This window comes from Ornithodoros turicata, chromosome 6, assembly GCF_037126465.1.
Source record: "Ornithodoros turicata isolate Travis chromosome 6, ASM3712646v1, whole genome shotgun sequence".
NCBI lineage: Eukaryota > Metazoa > Arthropoda > Arachnida > Ixodida > Argasidae > Ornithodoros > Ornithodoros turicata.
This window is the reverse complement of record NC_088206.1, coordinates 65741456-65759694: the sequence shown is the minus strand read 5'-3', so window position 1 is coordinate 65759694 and position 18239 is coordinate 65741456. Positions and strand designations below refer to the sequence as shown.

General features: G+C 47.7%; 1 protein-coding gene across 1 annotated transcript; it reads right to left on the bottom strand.

Annotated features, from left to right (window-relative positions):
- Positions 1–1334: 1334 nt before the first annotated feature.
- LOC135398195 (uncharacterized) lies at positions 1335–16514 on the bottom strand. The gene is made up of 7 exons (XM_064629625.1): positions 16384–16514; positions 12719–12795; positions 11409–11501; positions 8213–8300; positions 5779–5825; positions 5064–5144; positions 1335–1574 (listed from the first exon to the last, which is right to left on the bottom strand). The coding sequence occupies exons 1-7, from the start codon at positions 16484–16486 to the stop codon at positions 1500–1502; spliced, it is 564 nt and encodes a 187-aa protein (XP_064485695.1). The 5' UTR covers positions 16487–16514; the 3' UTR covers positions 1335–1499.
- Between the last annotated feature and the right edge of the window lie 1725 nt (positions 16515–18239).

The window sequence follows — 18239 nt, the reverse complement described above, 5'->3', positions numbered from 1 at the left end:
CTCGTGGGTTCAGTGAAATCCAGAAATATACTGGCTCCCTAAATAGCGAACTGATTATCACTTCCCCAATGTCAATCTGCGCAGTAGACGGCTCGGCAGAAGAAACCGGCCGGCTTGGAGGAAGAAACCAAGCCAAATGTCATGCCAAGCCGGAGCACGGGCAGACTACGAATGTGTCGTCGACACAGGGTTTGCGGGCCACAAGACGGAATGTCAGTGAAACTAAAAACTCACTTTTTCGAAAAACCGAGGGAGTTTGACATAACTATTTTGCACATATAATCAGTGTTCCCTTCTGAACACATCCTGTGAGTACCATTCCATTCTGTAACACTCGAAAATCGGCGTAGCTCAGCTTTAAAGTGCACCTCTCGTTCCCGTGGCACAGTATGCGCCTGATTGGCTGAGAACGAAGGAGGCAGCACTGGACTAATCGATTACCACTTTGGCGGCGGTCGGTTGCTGGCGTGGTATTACTTATTGTTGACCTGTAAGAACTGAGGCTCCCACATGCACACACGCAACAACAGGTATGACAGGAAATAACTAAACCCATAGTGAGTAATAACGTGTGAGTGGTAATAAAGCCTATTTTCTCTACTGTCACTTGTTTGTTGTGTTCTCCAGGATTTGTGAGTCTGGCTTTTGAGAGCGTGAAAATAATTTGTGTTGTGCTGCAACAACTGAATGATTTCGTGACCGACACTATATCGACAAAAAGTACCGTTGTGGAAGTTATTCAGCTGATTATGAAGCCCCTTACCATTGTCGGCGAATTGAAGCGTTTGTGGGTGAGCTTACTGCCGAGCTAAAGAGCCGCCGCCGAGAAAAACGGCATCGGCGCATTCTTTCAATTCTTTCTTCCTTGCCGGATGATGTCAGCAGTGTGTTGCTTTCAGCGCCCTCTCGTTTCACCGAGGCGAAGCGCTCGCTTTGTAATGATTTGTAAAGTAAAATCTGCACAGTGTTAGACCGAAATACCTCTACACATCTTTCTGATATCCCAAAGATTATGGATATACCACAACCTTTGTCCCACTTTAAGGAAGTGTACTAAACACTGACTCTCGCATGTTTCACTGTAGAATAATTATTTAATCTAACATATAAGTATAGTCGCTTGGATATTCGAAAAATTCGAATGTTCGCACAGCACCAGAAGTCTATCAAAGATTAGGTAGGTCAGATGAAGGCTACGTCGTGCAGATGAAAGTGGAACTGAGTGGCGGCTACTGTGTTGTAGCCTCTTAGACTGTGTGTGTGCGTAGCATACTTACTGTAGACTGTGTTGTAGCGGCTACTAAGTGTTAAATAACAAACTTGCTGGATGCGCGTCTGTACTAATGTCCTGCGGGCATCCCTTTATTGAGAATTGTATAACCTGAGGACACTAATGCGACATTACATCAGAGATAAAATAAGGTCTCCTGGGTGACCCATTGACATCCTTGGGCTTCTCACGTATATCCCAAAGATCTCCGAACTTCCACTCCGGGATACTACACGCTTATCCATACGATGCCTGTACAGGAGCCTTCTGAGTCACATGTGCTCTTCTTGGCAGTTTGTGGCATCTGAAATAAGGAAATAGCTAGCGCTATGTCATGTGTACTTTTATGCTAATTTATTGGACTCCATAGCGAAATTCAGGCGACGTAAGACATTCCAATGCATTCACAGTTTACGGTGTAGTAAATATCGCTTAACTTTTCGCTAAGGGCGTCTGGTCACGGAGAGGAAGAACACAAAGAATGCGTACTAATGCGTGAATAAATAGTTGGGAGCAGATTTACAGGTAAGGTGAGCCTATGGTGTGGCTGCAGATATGGTGCGGAAACTTCGGCCACCTGCGGCTCTTTAAGGTGCACCGATACGTGGACACGCCATGAATCCTCTGTCGCGAATATTGTGCGCAGAACAGCCACAAATCAGAAATGATTAACGATGAAATGTATGTATTTGATGTATTTGTCTGTATGTATGTAAACTTTGTATGCATTTGTCCTTTCTGTGTTGTTCCAGCCTCAGGACATCAGTTCTTCCAGAAATGATTCACTGCCTCAGTCGGTGGAAATTCTAAACGAGGATAGCAACAACTTCATCGTAGTGATAATGATTGGGGGATTTCACGGCCACGTGCGGTGCTCTAGTTGCTGACCGTAATGCGGTGGAATGGAATCATGAGTTGCCTCCTAGTGAGGACCAAAGTCCTATGGTGTCTAAAAAGTTTAGAAGCGGATTCATGGCACAACATTGGTGGGCTGGACTTGACCTTGGACCTATCAGTTGTGACATACTGAGAGGGTGAGGGTTCAGGTAACTGAGAGGCACTGAAAGTGTGGATTCTGAAAGGTTAGTAGCGTCGGCAATAGAGAAGGCTGCGCTCAGGATCTTCCAGACCACCGAACCGACCAGGGCACGTTGGCGAACTTGGCCACTGAGCTGTAAAAGCCACAATATGTTGCACCAGACGAATTAGTCCAGCGTCTTGACGAGAGGTATTTCGTGGCATCCGAAAAGCGACCGTTGGACCAACTCTTGGAAGTATACAGATGGGAACCATGTGAGTTGTCAATTGCTGGGATGTCATGCGTGCCACTAGAAGTCGAAGGAAGGAACGACTATACCCTCGGTACAATGAAGAAGCAGCAGCAGTGCGTGCCTCGCTTGCCGATAATGGTCAATACTTTTTCGTAAATGCCTCCCACATCCCCCCCTGCCCCTGCCCCTTCAACTGCCTAACCATACCCACATCACCATATATGCGGATGATATTTGCATATGGACTTCTGCTGTGCGGCGGGATACTATACAACGCCGCCTGCAATCTGCTGTAGACGCTACTGTGTCATATCTCGCTGATCGAGGGCTATCAGTATCGCCAACCAAAACCGTGGCTATGGCATTCACGCGGCGCTCATTCTGCAGCTACCCCCTCTTCTTGACAGGATCAAGACTGCCGTTTGTTGCCTGGTACAAGTACCTTGGTGTCATCATTGATCGGGGTCTGACATGGTCTCGACAGATTACTGCCCTCGGTGCCACCACAGGCTCTTATGTTAACGTGCTGCGCCGCCTCAGTGGGTCCTCTTGGGGTCCTTCTTGCACCGACCTCCTCCAAGTACACAACTCTCTTATAATGGGCACTTTACGCTACTGCTTGCCTGTGTTGCACGGTATTTCCCCATTCAAGGAACGGCAACTACTTAATCTTCAAGCTCGTAGCCTGCGCACTTGCTTGGGAGTTCCGAAGACTACGGAAACCTTCTTTGCTATCGCCGAGGCGCGGGTTCCTTCCGTGCTTATCATCCGGGACACGGCAACTCTCCAAACTTACACACGCTGTCTTGTACGGCACCCATGTCACCATCTTCGGGATGTTACGCAGCATTGCCCTGCTTCTGCGTACGGCCAAGCTGTTCTGCGACTACAGGGACAAATCCCACCATCGCATACCGTGGCCTCCTATACAGAGCCGCTGTGGACCTTAAGTCTGCCCCCAGTGCACACATCTGTTCCTGGTCTCCCGAAAAAGAGCCATGTCCCAGCTGTTGTGGCATGCCAACTAACGCTGCAACATCTCTACTCCCTGCACTCAAATCGAATGGAGATTTACACTGACGGCTCGGTGGCATCCGATGGGTCATCATCTGCATTTTACATTCCTGAGGAAGCATACGAACGCGGTTTCAAGCTGCTGCCCACGCTTTCATCAACCGAAGCAGAAGCCGTTGCTATTTTATCTGCTCTGCGGTACATCTCTTCGTCGACACCAAGAGCGTGGACTATCCTTTCGGATAGTAAGTCAGCCTTGGAGGCCGTGGCATCGTATTCGCCCAAAGTTATCAATGACATCTACACGGAGATCGTTTGCCTGCACGCCAAACTACCGTCTCTAGGTCACAGTGTGTGGTTCCAGTGGATTCCGGGCCACGTTGGTATCTTGGGGAATGCCATCGCCGATTCTGCGGCCAGGTCTGCTCGTGCTGCTGGGCCTGTCACTTCTATCCAACTTACCCAGTCTGCCTGTCAGCTAGCCGTTCGCCGATACTGCAGAAATAGCTCTCAGGCCTTCTTTCAAGACGCTGCCAGGACCAACCCTTTTCTGCACTCGATTGATCCTACGATGACCCACACACTGGTAGGCCGCTACCCCAGGGAGGAAGAGTCCCTGCTTCATAGGCTGCGACTGAATGTGGCGCGGACTCCACTGCTCCTCTTTAAGATGGGCCACCTTTCGTCGCCCAACTGCCCCACCTGTCATGTTGAAGGAGACATCCCGCACTTACTCCTCTACTGCACTTGTAACCACCAACATCGTCTTCTCCTACGGTCGCGCATCGCTCGCCTGACGGTTTCGGACTTATCTCTAGCTGCGCAGCTCGGCCCCACACAATACAGTCAGGTGACAAAGGCACTTGCCCAGTTTCTGCGGTCCTGTGGCCTTCTGGGTGAACTGTGACCAGTTTCATGTTTGTTTTCCTCTTTGTTCTTTTGTTCTTTTGTTTTTCTTTTTGTTTGCCTTTATTTTCCCCCTTTTTTCCTGGGAATAGCAAGCCGCCATACCGGTGGCTAACCTTTCCCTCTTATTTTTTTTATATAATAAACATATCCCCCCCCCCCCCCTCCCACATCTTCTTATCACATCTCCCACTTCTTCAGCCGAGTCGTATACCGGTTCTCAAGGAAGTTTTTGCGGCGATTACAGATTTAGAAAACTTGATGCTCCGCAGTAACGTTAGCGTTGTAAGACTGTTCATGCAAACGCTGTTGCTCACGACAGCAGAAACGTCATTTGTACCTACGTTGACATGCCCCAAGTTACCGTTAGTCGCCTACGCCGAAATGGCACATCAGACCTCTTCGCAATTACAAGACTATATCACATGTTGAAGGAGTGGTTGCCACAATAAAGATGTCTATCATAGAGTAAATGTGTGCATAACCTGTGACCTCTGCGCAAGCACTGTTAACAACCTTTAGACTTGAGTCATCTCATTAATTTACACTTGTTCAATCTTTTGCCAGTTGCAGTGCATCCTGAACATGTTGCTCGCCCTTACCTGGCACACTGTGCCGTCGATGCGGTTGGCATGAGTCCCATCAAGACAGTAATATTTGCAGCCGAAAGGTCCGTACGTGTCCTGTTTACAAGATAAAGAAGGTCAGACGATGTGCTAACTAGGGGGTTGTAATGGGATGCCCAGTCCGCTGCGCCGTGAGCATGCTAAGGCTCGAATGGTTCCCACATGTAATTTTCTGCTAGTGTTGAGTTCGCAGTTGGTGAAGTATGCGTGTGGTACTCAAAAAACACTAAGAAGATCTTATCTCAAAGAGGAATTCGGATACAAAGCTTAGCCTACGTACGCCTAGCGACAACAGATGAATGGCGACTATGACATGCGCTACCAATACACAAAAACGCGATACCGGGAATGGGCACCGCCATTAGTGCTGCCACCCCGTGGTAGTCACAGGAACTGCGCACGTGTAGTCGAGAAGTAACAAGGAAATACATTGATAGCAAAATCTCGGTGAAACAGGGTAAGTCAAGTCCGTCAAGAAGCGTGGTCCCCACGCGAAAGCTTGTGTATATTAAACTAAGGAAGCTTCAGTGTTGCTTTTTTGTGTTGTGCTACAAGGAAATACATTGTAAAGAAGATAGTATAATACCATTGTGTAAAGAAGATAGTTCCATAGAACAGTGCGTCGGTGTGAGAGAACAGTGAACTATTGAACTATTCTTCACATCGAAAATCATTCTAATAGAATACTCACATATAAATAGTCATGGCCTGCCTTGCAAGCCGGAGTTCTGTTGGGCGCTGCAAAATAGGTAGAGAAACATGGAGTGGATACAGAAGAGCAAACTGATCCAACGATAAAATTTGAACCCCCTGAGGACGAGCTGCCGACACAGCGTCGTTGGAAGAGGTATATTTAGCAATGCCGCAAATGGTACCAGCATATACTTGTTTAACCGAGGAGGCTATCGCATTGCCACATGACACTAATCGTTCGTACGCGTGTGCAAGTGTAAATTCGTCCCTTTTAAAAAACTCCAGCATTAGCGGTCAATGTCGCTTTGCGTTGTTAATCTTTCCCACCGGTTGACGTCGTTCTATTACCACGAATTCCTTCCTCCCGAGACGGTACTATATAGAAATTGCTTGTGGCGGTTGCAGTGCATGCTTCCTCTCAGCTGCTTGATGGTCTACGTTACAAGAAAGTGGCATACTCCCAGCAAACCATATACATGAAGAGTGTCTTTTTTTAGGCGATACAGATTTTTCATTAAAAAACTATACGGGTTATAGACATGCTGTTTTCACTTGTATCATCTATGGGCTGGCGGGCGTTCTTGGTCATATGTTGCTCGACCGACAAATGACTAATTACCTAAAAATCCTTAACTAACTTTTTAATTATAAAAGCTACAAAGTTGTCCCAGTGAGACCTGCCCCAATGAGAAATGTCCCAAAGTAATACCCTTTCGGTGACTTGATATCGTAGCCGTTTTCAGAACAAAAATCCGTTCGGTAGATGGTCCCCAAAAAATTCGTGAAGGAACACCATTTTTTTTTCTTTATTTTGCTCATTGCGGATCTTCGGAGACGCGTCTTCCTTTCACCCCCAATGTGAGAAGGTGACGGAGCCTCATGCGTCGAAGTTGCCGCCACAGTGCCGCCTCATGCATCGAAGATGGGGAACAAAACAAAAACACATGTATCCTGTGACGCCATCAGAACTGCCCTTATCTTAGGTTGCATTTTTCTGTGTCCTTTTCATCTTTTTCCAGGATGCAAGAGGCGACAGCGTGCTCTTTCACCCTCTCCACATTTGAGGTGAAGGAAAGACAGGTCTCCGAAGCTGCGCAATAAACAAAATAAACAAAAAATGGTGTTCCTTTATGAAGTTTTTGCTGACGATTACCGAACGGATTTTTTATCTGAAAACGGCTACGATATCATGTCCCCGAAAGGAATAATTGTTCTCATGGGGACAACTTCGTAGCTTTTATAATTAAAAAGTTAATTAATGATTTTTAAGTAATTAGTCATTTGTCGGTCGAGCAACATATGGCCAAGAACGTCCGCCGGCCCAGAGACGATAGAAGTGAAAACAGCATGTCTATAACCCGTCTAGTTTTTAATGAAAAATCTGTATAGCCTAAAAAAAAGACACCCTGTATATCCAGAAAACATCTACAGGATATCCAATTTTGGGCGTTGAGATATCCCTTGGGCCTGAGATATCCACAAGACGTTCTGTCGATTAGCAGTTCTTAGTCATTTGTAGGTCCTCTGAATATCCTGGGAACGTCTTTTTAGGATGCATGGACTATGTGGGACATCATGCAAGCGGGTCCAAACTTGCGCTTACTTTTAGTTTATACATATCTGAGATGACAGCACCACTCTGATATATACAGGGTGGTCCAACAACCATGATAGAAATTTATAGTAAAAAAACGCAGGCCCTGGAGAGACATGCGGTCGAGGATTTTTTTTCTGCCAGTAACTTTCGCCACATATTGGTAACAGTTTTATTTCACTTCAATAGATGGAAAGTTAATTTCTTGAATTCAACTCCGAAATTTCCCAAGGCAACCTAATGTTTCCTTTGGGGAAATGGGTTCCCCGTGTTCATTTTACTCAGTATAGCACGTAATCCCACTCGTAATGCAATGGCAATTGCGAAATAAATTCGCCAAAAATACGTGGAGATGAGCCCTTGGCTCCGCCTCTTTTTTGACGGCTCCTAGTTTGAGCGCAAAGCTGCGAAGAAAAGAGGTTACATTGACACGCCACACAAGAAAGAGTTGAGTTGAGTTGAGTTGAGAGTTGAAGAAAGAATTCACTCTTTCTTCAACCTGGCAGAAGGCACTGCACCACCCTTTCGGAGCATAACCTGTTCATTTTCTCCCGTTCGCACTTTCTAGCTCGTTTTGCGTCATCCGCGCAAATTGCAGATACAGCCAAAAAAGGAATACCAGTTGGGCTGTTTGGTTACCGGTAACTGCATACATTAAAACAGCAAATCCAGTAACCACAGCCGAAACCGCTTTCGGTGTTCTGACACTGAACCGTACCATAATCGAACCGATATTCGTTTCGGTTTCAGTACCTGGTGCACTACTTTTGCAACATAGTTAGTAATAAGTGTTCATGATGGTCACATGAGTGTACTCGAAGTTCGCGTATAAGCTTACTGTTTTTCTTGAAGTATTCCATTGCCTCTGGGATTGGAATACAATTTCCATTGACACATGCGCCGTTCCTAGTATGAACACCGAACATCTGAAAAAATGAAAATGCCGTTAATATTATACTGCGCACTATGATGGCATAACTTAATGCTTTGGACATGCTGTTGGTTAGTTGCCTATAGGAACCAAGAGAGTGATCGATCGCTATATGGGCGCTCTTTCAAACCTCCATGACCGTCTTGTGTTGATCTCCCTGTCCCGTCATCGAAGAATTACATGACAAGCGAAAGTTCCACCATACAGGAATATACTTCTACTTGGACGAAGGTCATTACTGGAAATTTGATGCGGAAGGGGGAATCTATTTATTTTCGCAGGAAACGTCAGCGAGAAAGGATGGCTTGCTATTCCTTATTAAATGATTCGTTAGTGCGTAGTCCTGCAGCACTTAAAAGTAAGGTGATGGGTTGAGAGGTCTTCCGCCGTCCCACACATTTGATGCGGAATATTTGGCGCTACTCCCAGGTTATGAAACTGCGCCAGTGGATCAAGGCTTAGACGGTAGCACATACTCACATACTCACTATTATATACACTCGGTCACGTGTTCAGAAATGCGCAGCAAAGAGAGAAATGGACGCGGTTGCCGGAGAAAGCCGTGTTTCCGCACGAGGCCCATACCAATCCATTGTCGGGGGAGGGGGATCTTTTTATTAAGAAAAAATAAAGGAAAGGGGTATATGTTTATGAAGAAAAAGAAAGTAAATGTTATCCAGGCAAAGAACCAGCTTGCTATTCCAAAAAATGAAAGAGAAAAAAAAAACGAAAAGGAAATAAAGCAAAAGGAAAGAAAGACAGAAGAAAAGAGACACTCGAACAACGTTACATGCTGTTAACGAGTCCTGAGACTCGGAGAAAACCGAGGAGAGCGGCAGTGACAGCCCAATGGTTGGGGTGCAGGACGTTAGTGGCAATCTGGAACAGATGGCAACGGAGGGTGTTTCTTTCTATGGTGAAGGTGCTGCTGACAATCTAGGATCTGATCTGATGTGGGATGTCAGCTTCTACGCCACAGACACCTTGTTTGTTGAATTTAGCCGACCCATTTTGAAGAGAAGTGAAGGTGTATGGGCAACATTTAGTCGTAGGCATTGGAGAGGGGATTCTTCTTTACGGCTGCAGTGGCAAGTGATGACAAACTCTATCAATGGGTCGATAGACTGTAGGAATGGGTTGTAAGTCGCAGTTTCCACCCGGAACTGCTCAGCACACGTAGCGCACTGACGACGAATATGTAGACGGCATGTGGAGGCTGTCCTCGGCAGAGGTGCCAGGGCCCTAGTGACATCAGACCCAGCGTGTCTATCTACTGCGTCTGTTCAGGTACTTCCATACAAGCCTATGTGGCAAGGGACCCATTGAAACGTGATGCTGTAACCAGTGACTAAAAGTTGATTGAATTTCTGAAGCGTCATGGTGTGGAAATCGCATATTATGCTGCGTCGAGATGACAACAATATAGCTAATGATGCCTTGCTCTCGGTAAGAAGGACGCACGTTTCGTGCCCTTGTCCGATAATATGCTCCAGTGCTGCCAGGGTACGGAACAGTTCGGCTTCTGTCGAGGACACTGCATAGGGGAGTTTAAAACCATGCCCTAGGTCTTCCTCCAAGATGTAGAAAGCCGCGCTCGAACTATCATGTGCTGCTGAGCCATTAGTGTATATATGGCGACTTACTCGATATGTGTTGAGGCGAGATGCTCGAGTGTGAGCTGGTGGGCCACGACAGTGGGCACGTCTTTTTTTCGTTGAATACCAGTGATGGTACGGTAAATACAATGTCTTTCAAGAGCCCACGTCGCCTGTGCTTACTATGGCGCGGACGTGGGAGATGTCCCCTTTCAGACGAGCAATGACGCTGCCAAAAGCAGTCTCCGGACAGTCCTTATCAATGCGACAAAGACAATGGAGCGGGTGCCGTGTAATGTAGCGTGTATAAGTGCGAAGGGAATCACTGTCCCACAGGCTGCTCTCGCACCTCTGCCAAGACAGAGTACGTCTCCATTGTCCCGAGAACTCCTAAACAGACGCAGAGACTACGAGCCTTGATGTTGAGTAGTTCCTGTTCTTGGGTTCGAATGAGAGCATGCAGAATGGGTAAGCTATACCGCAATGTCTCCAATGTCGCAATGTCTTCTTCATTGCCCACACTACCAACCTTCCCGAACCGCACTCTCCGAGTCTCTTAGTCAGCTGGACTCTTGCCCCTTCTCCCTATCGAAATTGCATGGTCCCTGGCCCAATCCGACCCACCACGTCTGGCTCTTGCAGTTTAGAACCCCTGCAGCGAAAACAAGCTTCTTGTCTCACCGTGCGCTCAGAGTTAAAGGCAAGAAGTGTGTCGTATGACGCTGTCCTGGTCGTCACCGGGTATTTACATAAATACCCGGTGACGACCAGGACAACGTCGTTCCGATCATGGGACTCGAATGGGATCCGAAACGTTAACTGTATTTTGTTATGTTTGTTGAAGCCAGTGCGTTTCAAACTACTAGAGATGTCTACTCCCTCCGATTAGACTATATCCCGAAAAATTAGAAGTACTGTCGCTCTAGCAGCTTGGGTAGGAATTTTTTTTCCTTAGAGTACACTCTTATTTGTTTCGTGTTCCTGTCATCGCCATTATGAGATAGCAATAACGCCTTTCGGGTGCTTTCTCCTGCGGCAGCATACGAGCCCCAAATGCTCACAACCTCCAAGAGCTCAAACCCTCCAAACGCCAATATGGGACGAAAACAATTTGGTGGTTTTCAGCACTTTGCACAAATGAGCAGGACAGAGGAAGCTCCTGATAAGCACCAAATGTCCAACCACACACGCACACATACATTGGATGATGATGAGGTGGGCGACTCAAAGCCGCTGAGGAACGAATGAGAGGATGATGATGGGGGGGGGGGAGCACTTTCAGAGATCCGTCACCAGGCTGTTGAAGATCGAGTACCCCTCAAGAAGACCTTGCATTCGGCACAGAACCCTCGAATGCTGATGCACCGACAGACCAGTAACTATAAAGGACGGGCTTTCGTCTCCCGCACTTGGAACTTGGTCTTCGGGGAGAGAAACGGGCTTGATTGTGATGTCTAGGATATTTGCCTTCATTTTATTTACCTTGAATAACACAAACTTCAACTTACGTAACAAGATGATCCCACAGGCTCTGTCTCGTAGCACGAAATGGCTTGAGCGAGATCGCAGAAGTAGCTGCAGCTAAGCAACGTGTCATTAATCTGCAATTGATCAAAGTAAAGGCGGACATGAGAAGGAACGTATATATTTGCTACGTACTCCGACTCCGTTTCTGTAAAAGAAAGTGCCACGGGTAACTGCTTCCTGCTCGACCAGGAGATCGGGCTACCTCCAAGTTTGAATTAAAAACCACTAGTAGACTTTCGGTCGGATAAGTCCCCTGCCCAATCTGCATCCATGTTACACACCAATTCTAGGTTCGCTTCTGCCCGGCTTGCTGTCCTGAGTAGCCCTCAAATACCGCAACGACTTCTTTATAACATCCCAGTCACGCTGGCGCGGCTTGCTCACCCGTTGGCAAAGTACCCCTGTAGCACACGCGATGCCGGTCGTGTTGCGGTGCGCAAGTATAACAGCTCTCTCACAGCCTGACGATAACGCCCGTTGGTAACTAGTAAATCATGTTCCCGAGTGAATCTGAGGTACTCCGGGTCCATTGGTATCGCACTTCCTTTTGCACCTATAAAAGTATACTTGTCCAACAGAGTGTCGATCTTGTTGCGCTGGCGCAGACGGAAGCAGTCATCTTCAAACCTCTCCTTTTCAATGCCCAGATACCGCCTAACACTAACAAGGTCTTTGATCTCGAAAAACTCATCCACCAGCTTCCCTTTCACGTACTCTAACATCACATCTTCATCCGTGAGAGCATCAAGGGCTGTGACGAGAGCTTCACAACTATCCGGGAGGCCACTCAGCAAAAGCGCAGCAACTTGAAAAAAATTATTATCCTGACCGACTCCTCTCCGACGCTCCACTAACTCCAAAAAATTGCGCCTGATGTAACCCTGCATGTCCTCAGCCAAGTCCAACTTCGTCCGATACAATTTCCTCAGCAGATACAACTTGTTGCTAAGATCCAACACTCTTGTGCACATTGCGGAGCTCTTCCCACATGCTTCTTGCAGTCGTGCAGAGGGGAAAGGTCAGCCAAACGGGCCGCCGGCTGGCTATTCCGCAAAGAACATAAATAAGTAATAAATAAAAGAATAAAATAAATAAAAAGGAAAAGAATTAGGAAACAAAGGAAGAACGATGAAAGAAGGATGAGATGGATTACACAAAAAGATGACTGAAAAAAAAACATGAAGTTAATGGGCTGAGGGTGAGAGTGGGGCACTGAAGAATGAGACTTGAGTTCACAGGATGTTCATGAGACCTGTATCACTCAAGAAAGTCTTACTGTTGCTTTACTTACCTTGATACGGTCGTATACGTCGCACCATCGGCAGTCTGGACAATCGCAAGGTATGTTGCCACTGACAGGAGTCACTGCTGCAGTTAGTAAGGGTTCCGTTATTGGGGAATCATTGCAGGATGCAATCAGTCGCTCCCATAAGAATAATACGATGACGATCACATTGGGCGCGTTAGGCAGGTTCCCGAGCGCCATATCCCGGGTTCTCAGGGGAACGTACCCTTGGTGTCTCCACTTAATGGTATTTGTGAGGCTATCCGGAAGCCGAGCGCCAGAGCCGCTGAGCGCGCGCCGCCTATCGAGCTTTCTTTTGTCGTCTGCTTTTAAGTAAACATAGCAGTAGACCATAGCAGTCCTCTATAATCGTATAACTATTTAGGAGGAGGAGGAGGAGGAGGAGTGTCGTTGGGAGGAACCCGAGAGGTCTGCCTGCCTGATTAGGCGGCAAGTTTCTCGGGAAGGGAAAGGTGATGGAGAGGAGGAGAGGAAAGGGTGAAGTGGAAGACCAAGCGGAATCCGCTCGGGGGGAGGATAGCTGCGTCCATGGGCCGACTTCAGGGGAACTGTGCCGGCATACGCCTATTACACATCTGAGGGAAACCCAGGAAAAACCCCAGACGGCACAGCCGGCCCGCGGATTCGAACCGCGGACCTCCCAGTCTCTAAGCGCACGCGTTACCGCTGCGCCACCGGAGCTGGTATATAACTATTTACCGCCGACATATCCGATGATTCCGGAAACAGAAAGAGCATGGGCGGTTGCAACGTGTTCCAACGGTTGCGCCATTTCGAAAGGCAGTACACCGGAACATGCGTCACGCTCCGGAACTGGCCTCGCTCTTCCCCAGCGTTCTCCGGCTCCCCGGCTCCGAAGAAAGGGTGCGCAGGGTGCACCCGGGAACGTGCACCGGAAGTCACTTTGGAGGTGTTAAGTGATCCCCTGAAAGAGGGAATGTTCCCGGAGCACGAACCTAACGCGCCCATTGTGACGTCAACACGTTGCACCCTGAGCAGTTGCGAATAGCAGCGGTACAATGCAGGCTGTTCAGTGATATCATTTTTCGCTCATTTTTTTTTTTTTTTTTGCCAAGCAATTCGAGAACTTATGTGTCGTGGACGGACCAGCAGGCCGCCCATTAGAATTATTTTCTGCACAAACCAACACGGAAAAAGCAATAACGAGCGAAGACGATTCTTTCACTGAATGAAATTCGTTTTGAGTTTTGCAGCAAGGCATATTCACCAGTTTCTGAAACAATATGCATCGTTATTGTATTTTTATTAGTGGTTATAGGAGAAAGTGCTTCTAATGGGATGCAAACTGCCGAACGCAAAAACTTCCAAATATGGCGTTGCTGCACGCGACACGTTCCTGATGGCTTCGGCCAAAATACTACGAGAAGCTGCGTTACTGCTTCAAGGACAGACTCAAGAACGCCACCTAGGAAATAGGGAAGCAGCCCACTCTTCTGACACGATGAAATGTCACTCAGGCTCGCAGGTAACGCAGGTTTACTCATCCTAACCTTTCCAGCGTCCCCACGTGTCGGTACTTTGCTGCTTCACTCGGGGGAGGCTGGTACTGGACAATGACAGAGCTAGTGCGATGAGTTGACGACCATTATGCTGGGGACTGCTGGAATATGAGACCCAATTCTAGCGTATCCGGTGCCCGAGGCGTATACCGTGAATGCGAAGAAAGGCAAGACGGTCCCCTCTTACACCAGCTCCGGTGGCGCTGCGGTAACGCGTGCGCTTGGAGACTGGGAGGTCCGCGGTTCGAATCCGCGGGCCGGCTGTGCCGTCTGGGGTTTTTCCTGGGTTTCCCTCAGATGTGTAATAGGCGTATGCCGGCACAGTTCCCCTGAAGTCGGCCCATGGACGCAGCTATCCTCCCCCCGAGCGGATTCCGCTCGGTCTTCTACTTCACCCTTTCCTCTCCTCCTCTCCACCACCTTTCCCTTCCCGAGAAACATGCCGCCTAATCAAGCAGGCAGACCTCTCGGGTTCCTCCCAACGACACTCCTCCTCCTCCTCCTCGTCCCCTCTTACCATAAGAACTTAATTCTACTGCGCCACCGGAAACACAAGAATCTCGCGCTTGCCGTGCCATCGAGTTGTAAAGTTCAGCATTCTTTCAATCACACCAAATAATTTAGGAAAAAGTTGCTGACGCCTGCCTCTGCTAATTCATGTTGTTTACATATCATTATTTAGATTATCGCGCAAAATTTCTGAACTTGAAAATCGAAAGGTTTGTTCCGAATTGCACAGTTAATCTAAATTTGCTCTATTCGAGCAGGTCTTTCCTCTCCGTACCTTCTCGCGGCGTGCCCAGGGTACGGATCACGGTAATCCGGCATAACTTAATGTACCGAAAACCAGGCATTTCGCTAGGCTAAATCCCGAGATTCCGGGATTATAGATTTCGACTTTCTCGACAATAAACGTGCAGTGGTGACTGACAAGCACGATGTCTTACGGACTTTCGGCCCCAAGCGTCCCTTCTCGGAAAATATCATTTTCAACCTGAAACTGAGCCAACCTCGTCGTCAACGACACATGACGAAGGTGTTGAACCACGCAAGCCATAGCCGAGAACAGCTCTCAAGTTCGTAGAACGAATACTTCTTTCAAGGAAGTCAAATGAGGCCTTCCGATCCATTAAGCTATACACAAAAGTGTAGCAGACACTCTCTCTCGTGCACAATCTGTATTTTTGTTCCCCGGATCTTCATGAATAAGTATATTTGGAAGTGAAGGGAGAAAATGGAGTCAGCCTTGTCGGAAAATTGCACCCCGCTGCTTTTGACCAGAACACAATAGTTACTGCAGATGAATAGACGCACCACTGCTTATATTAACACAGGGGACATTCCCCACAATACTCCCACGGAAGATGTGAAAGACATCATTGGTTTGAGGTTCCGCGTAAGAGGAAGTGCTGAACGCCATGCCTATCAGTACACCGCTAACCGCGGGACATAAACCGGGGGTTGGGGAAACACCAACAGGGTGTTTTGTAGCTGAAGACAAAGAGAGATGCATTCCAATGAGCGGTCGATATACCGGCGCGACGCGATTGCCCCATATAATAGGAAGAGAACGTATTGCTCCGTGAGCAGTGACTTTTTTTCTTTTTTTATTCGTTTAGAATGTTCCGGTGGATACGGTCCTGAACGGTGTCGGAAAAAAGTCTCGATCTTGTCTCGGGATCTCGGGTTCCATGTTTAGAAGCCTCGATACACCGGGATTATATACACCGATCGAGATTTCGTGACCTTACGCGTGCCTGAGCGACTCTCATTCACGGGTGGGGCGACTCCGGGTATATATGCGTGGCACAGGCAGAGTACACCAACGTTTTAGTTACCCGGAGAGACAGCATCTGTGCCATTTCGCATGCGCCGAACCCAAACGGCACTCTGATCGTGCACTGGAAACCTCGAAAGTGCTTTTCGCAGCGCAGCAAATACAAAACTTCCCAATAAACTCCTCTTGGAAGGGACCTCCCCACTCTCCATCTCAAAATAAAGTTGTAGTTGTTCCTCTGGTAAGTAAACGGTGCACGACGCTGTTCATCAGCCGAAGCTACGCATTGCGTGTACTTACTATGCTGAAGCAATCGAAGAGGTGAAAAGAAAGTGATGAAACAGCAAACTTACAGAACTCCGGACATGCCAAGAATACCGCGAAAAGCTTGACAGTGAATCCAAGCATGTCTGTCTTCCTTCGCCGTGAAAGCAACACAGATCCACAGCCCAACATCGTTTATATATCGAGCGATTTGGGTGTACGTGGAGCAGTTTGAAATTACAAGTGTCAACATTGTCAATTGCTTCAGCACGAAAATGACTTAACTACAAACAATCACGATATGATCACTCGACGCGACAGCTGTGTGACCTACACGTAAGCCCCGTAAATTGCACTAGCCACACAAGATTGGAAAGACGGTTAAAGAATTGTTACGCGATTTACAGTATCATCTGTGTGCGACTCAACTTTTAATAGTTATTGTAATGCGATGGCTGAAATAGTTAATCATCGTACGTTGTATGCCGGCCAATCCCGTCGCGCCTTCGTTACTGCAGCTGTAAAATGTCACCCGGGTCTATAGGTTTCAAATTATAGCTTCCAAGCAAATTGAGATGGGCGCATTTTAATACGTGATACAGGAATAAATTTCCTATCGTTCGACGTAGGGTTGCGTTTATGCCACGACGGCCAAGTTTTTGTGGGTGTCGTTTCAGAAACATGTCTGTTTGCTCAGAAACCCTACGTTTCTGGTACCACGGGGATCGGTAGTAGGGACAACTGCCCCTTGGCTTCCCCCCCCCTCCCCCCATGACGGCGCCCATGGTCAGAAGCTAGGTGCAGGCAGTTCGGCTGGCTAAGCAGGTCGGATTACCTTGCTACGCTAAATTGAGTGGTCGTCTTACTATCAATCAACCAATCACGTGTTTTACCTGAACTCTGTGCGCTTTGTGCACATAATCAAAACGCGGGTATCTGTGCTTCGTTTAGACTGTGGACGAAACCTTGGTCAACAATTTCCAACTCCGAATCGAAGCCCACGCCAGACACTGAAACACCCCTTTCTTCCCACCGTCGGTGAACGGATAATTTTCCACGGGGATGCAAGTTCTCTTAAAGCATTTGTCGAAATATGAACACATTGTCACGTGACTTATATCATTCGTTCTCTACCAATCGTTGTCTGCAAGCTATTTCTTAGTTCTTTTTTGCACAGACAATTTCCTAAACTTTATTTTTCATCGATTGATCCTAGTGGTAAAGTTATGGGCATGTACTTCATTGCTGCTTTAATATCTACTGCCGACGAAAACAGTATTACAGGCTTTGGATACAACAGCAATCAGGATAAAGAACGGTAGCAGAATTTTGCTTGTAACCCTCTTTACTATAAACGAAGTGTCCTGAAAGGAAGTCTGCTTAGCGCATTTGGAAACGTTTTAAAGTGTTGCTCGAGAAATCGCCGAATAATCACGACGAGCTACATTCATGTGGAAATTATGTGGTGGATGCATTGAAGTATCTAAGTGGTTCCGAACACGTATGTGAACTGAATTCTTTGGAGTCACGTATGTAGAGGAGATGGTATTCCTCTGCATGAGTCCTGACCGGCGATGATGGAATGTCCCAGCGGGTAGATGGTCGTGGCTTCGCGCTTGGACGGTGCTAGCAGAACTGCCGTGCCAGCGCCTAAGCGCGTGGCAGCAGAGGCACGTCTTCGTCATCGCACACGGACCGCCACATCACTCCCCCCCCCCCCTTCAGACGCGGAGCGGTGTGTAGGGCTAGCGGTTGAGGTCCGCGTCGATGCATGAAGAAGAGGAAGACGGGCGACACGTGGAACAGGGACGGCTGCACTTGCGTCTGGTGCTGAGCTGGCAGAAGTGGCGGGATGAATGGTGCGGACAAGAGCTGGCCGGGAGGGTTCCAGCGGCGGGCCGAAGCGGAGAGCAGAGTAGGCAGGTATGCAGAACGTAATGCAGGA

Bases quoted from the DNA above. Each gene is read 5' to 3' on its own strand.
- LOC135398195 (XM_064629625.1), bottom strand. From the start codon at position 16,486: ATGTTGGGCTGTGGATCTGTGTTGCTTTCACGGCGAAGGAAGACAGAC. The intron at 12,796-16,383 runs GTAAGTTTGCTG...TACTAACTGCAG, and splicing joins CTTGGCATGTCCGGAGTTCT to CAGTGACTCCTGTCAGTGGC. The intron at 8,301-11,408 runs GTAAGTTGAAGT...TCATTTTTTCAG, and splicing joins CTGTGGGATCATCTTGTTAC to ATGTTCGGTGTTCATACTAG.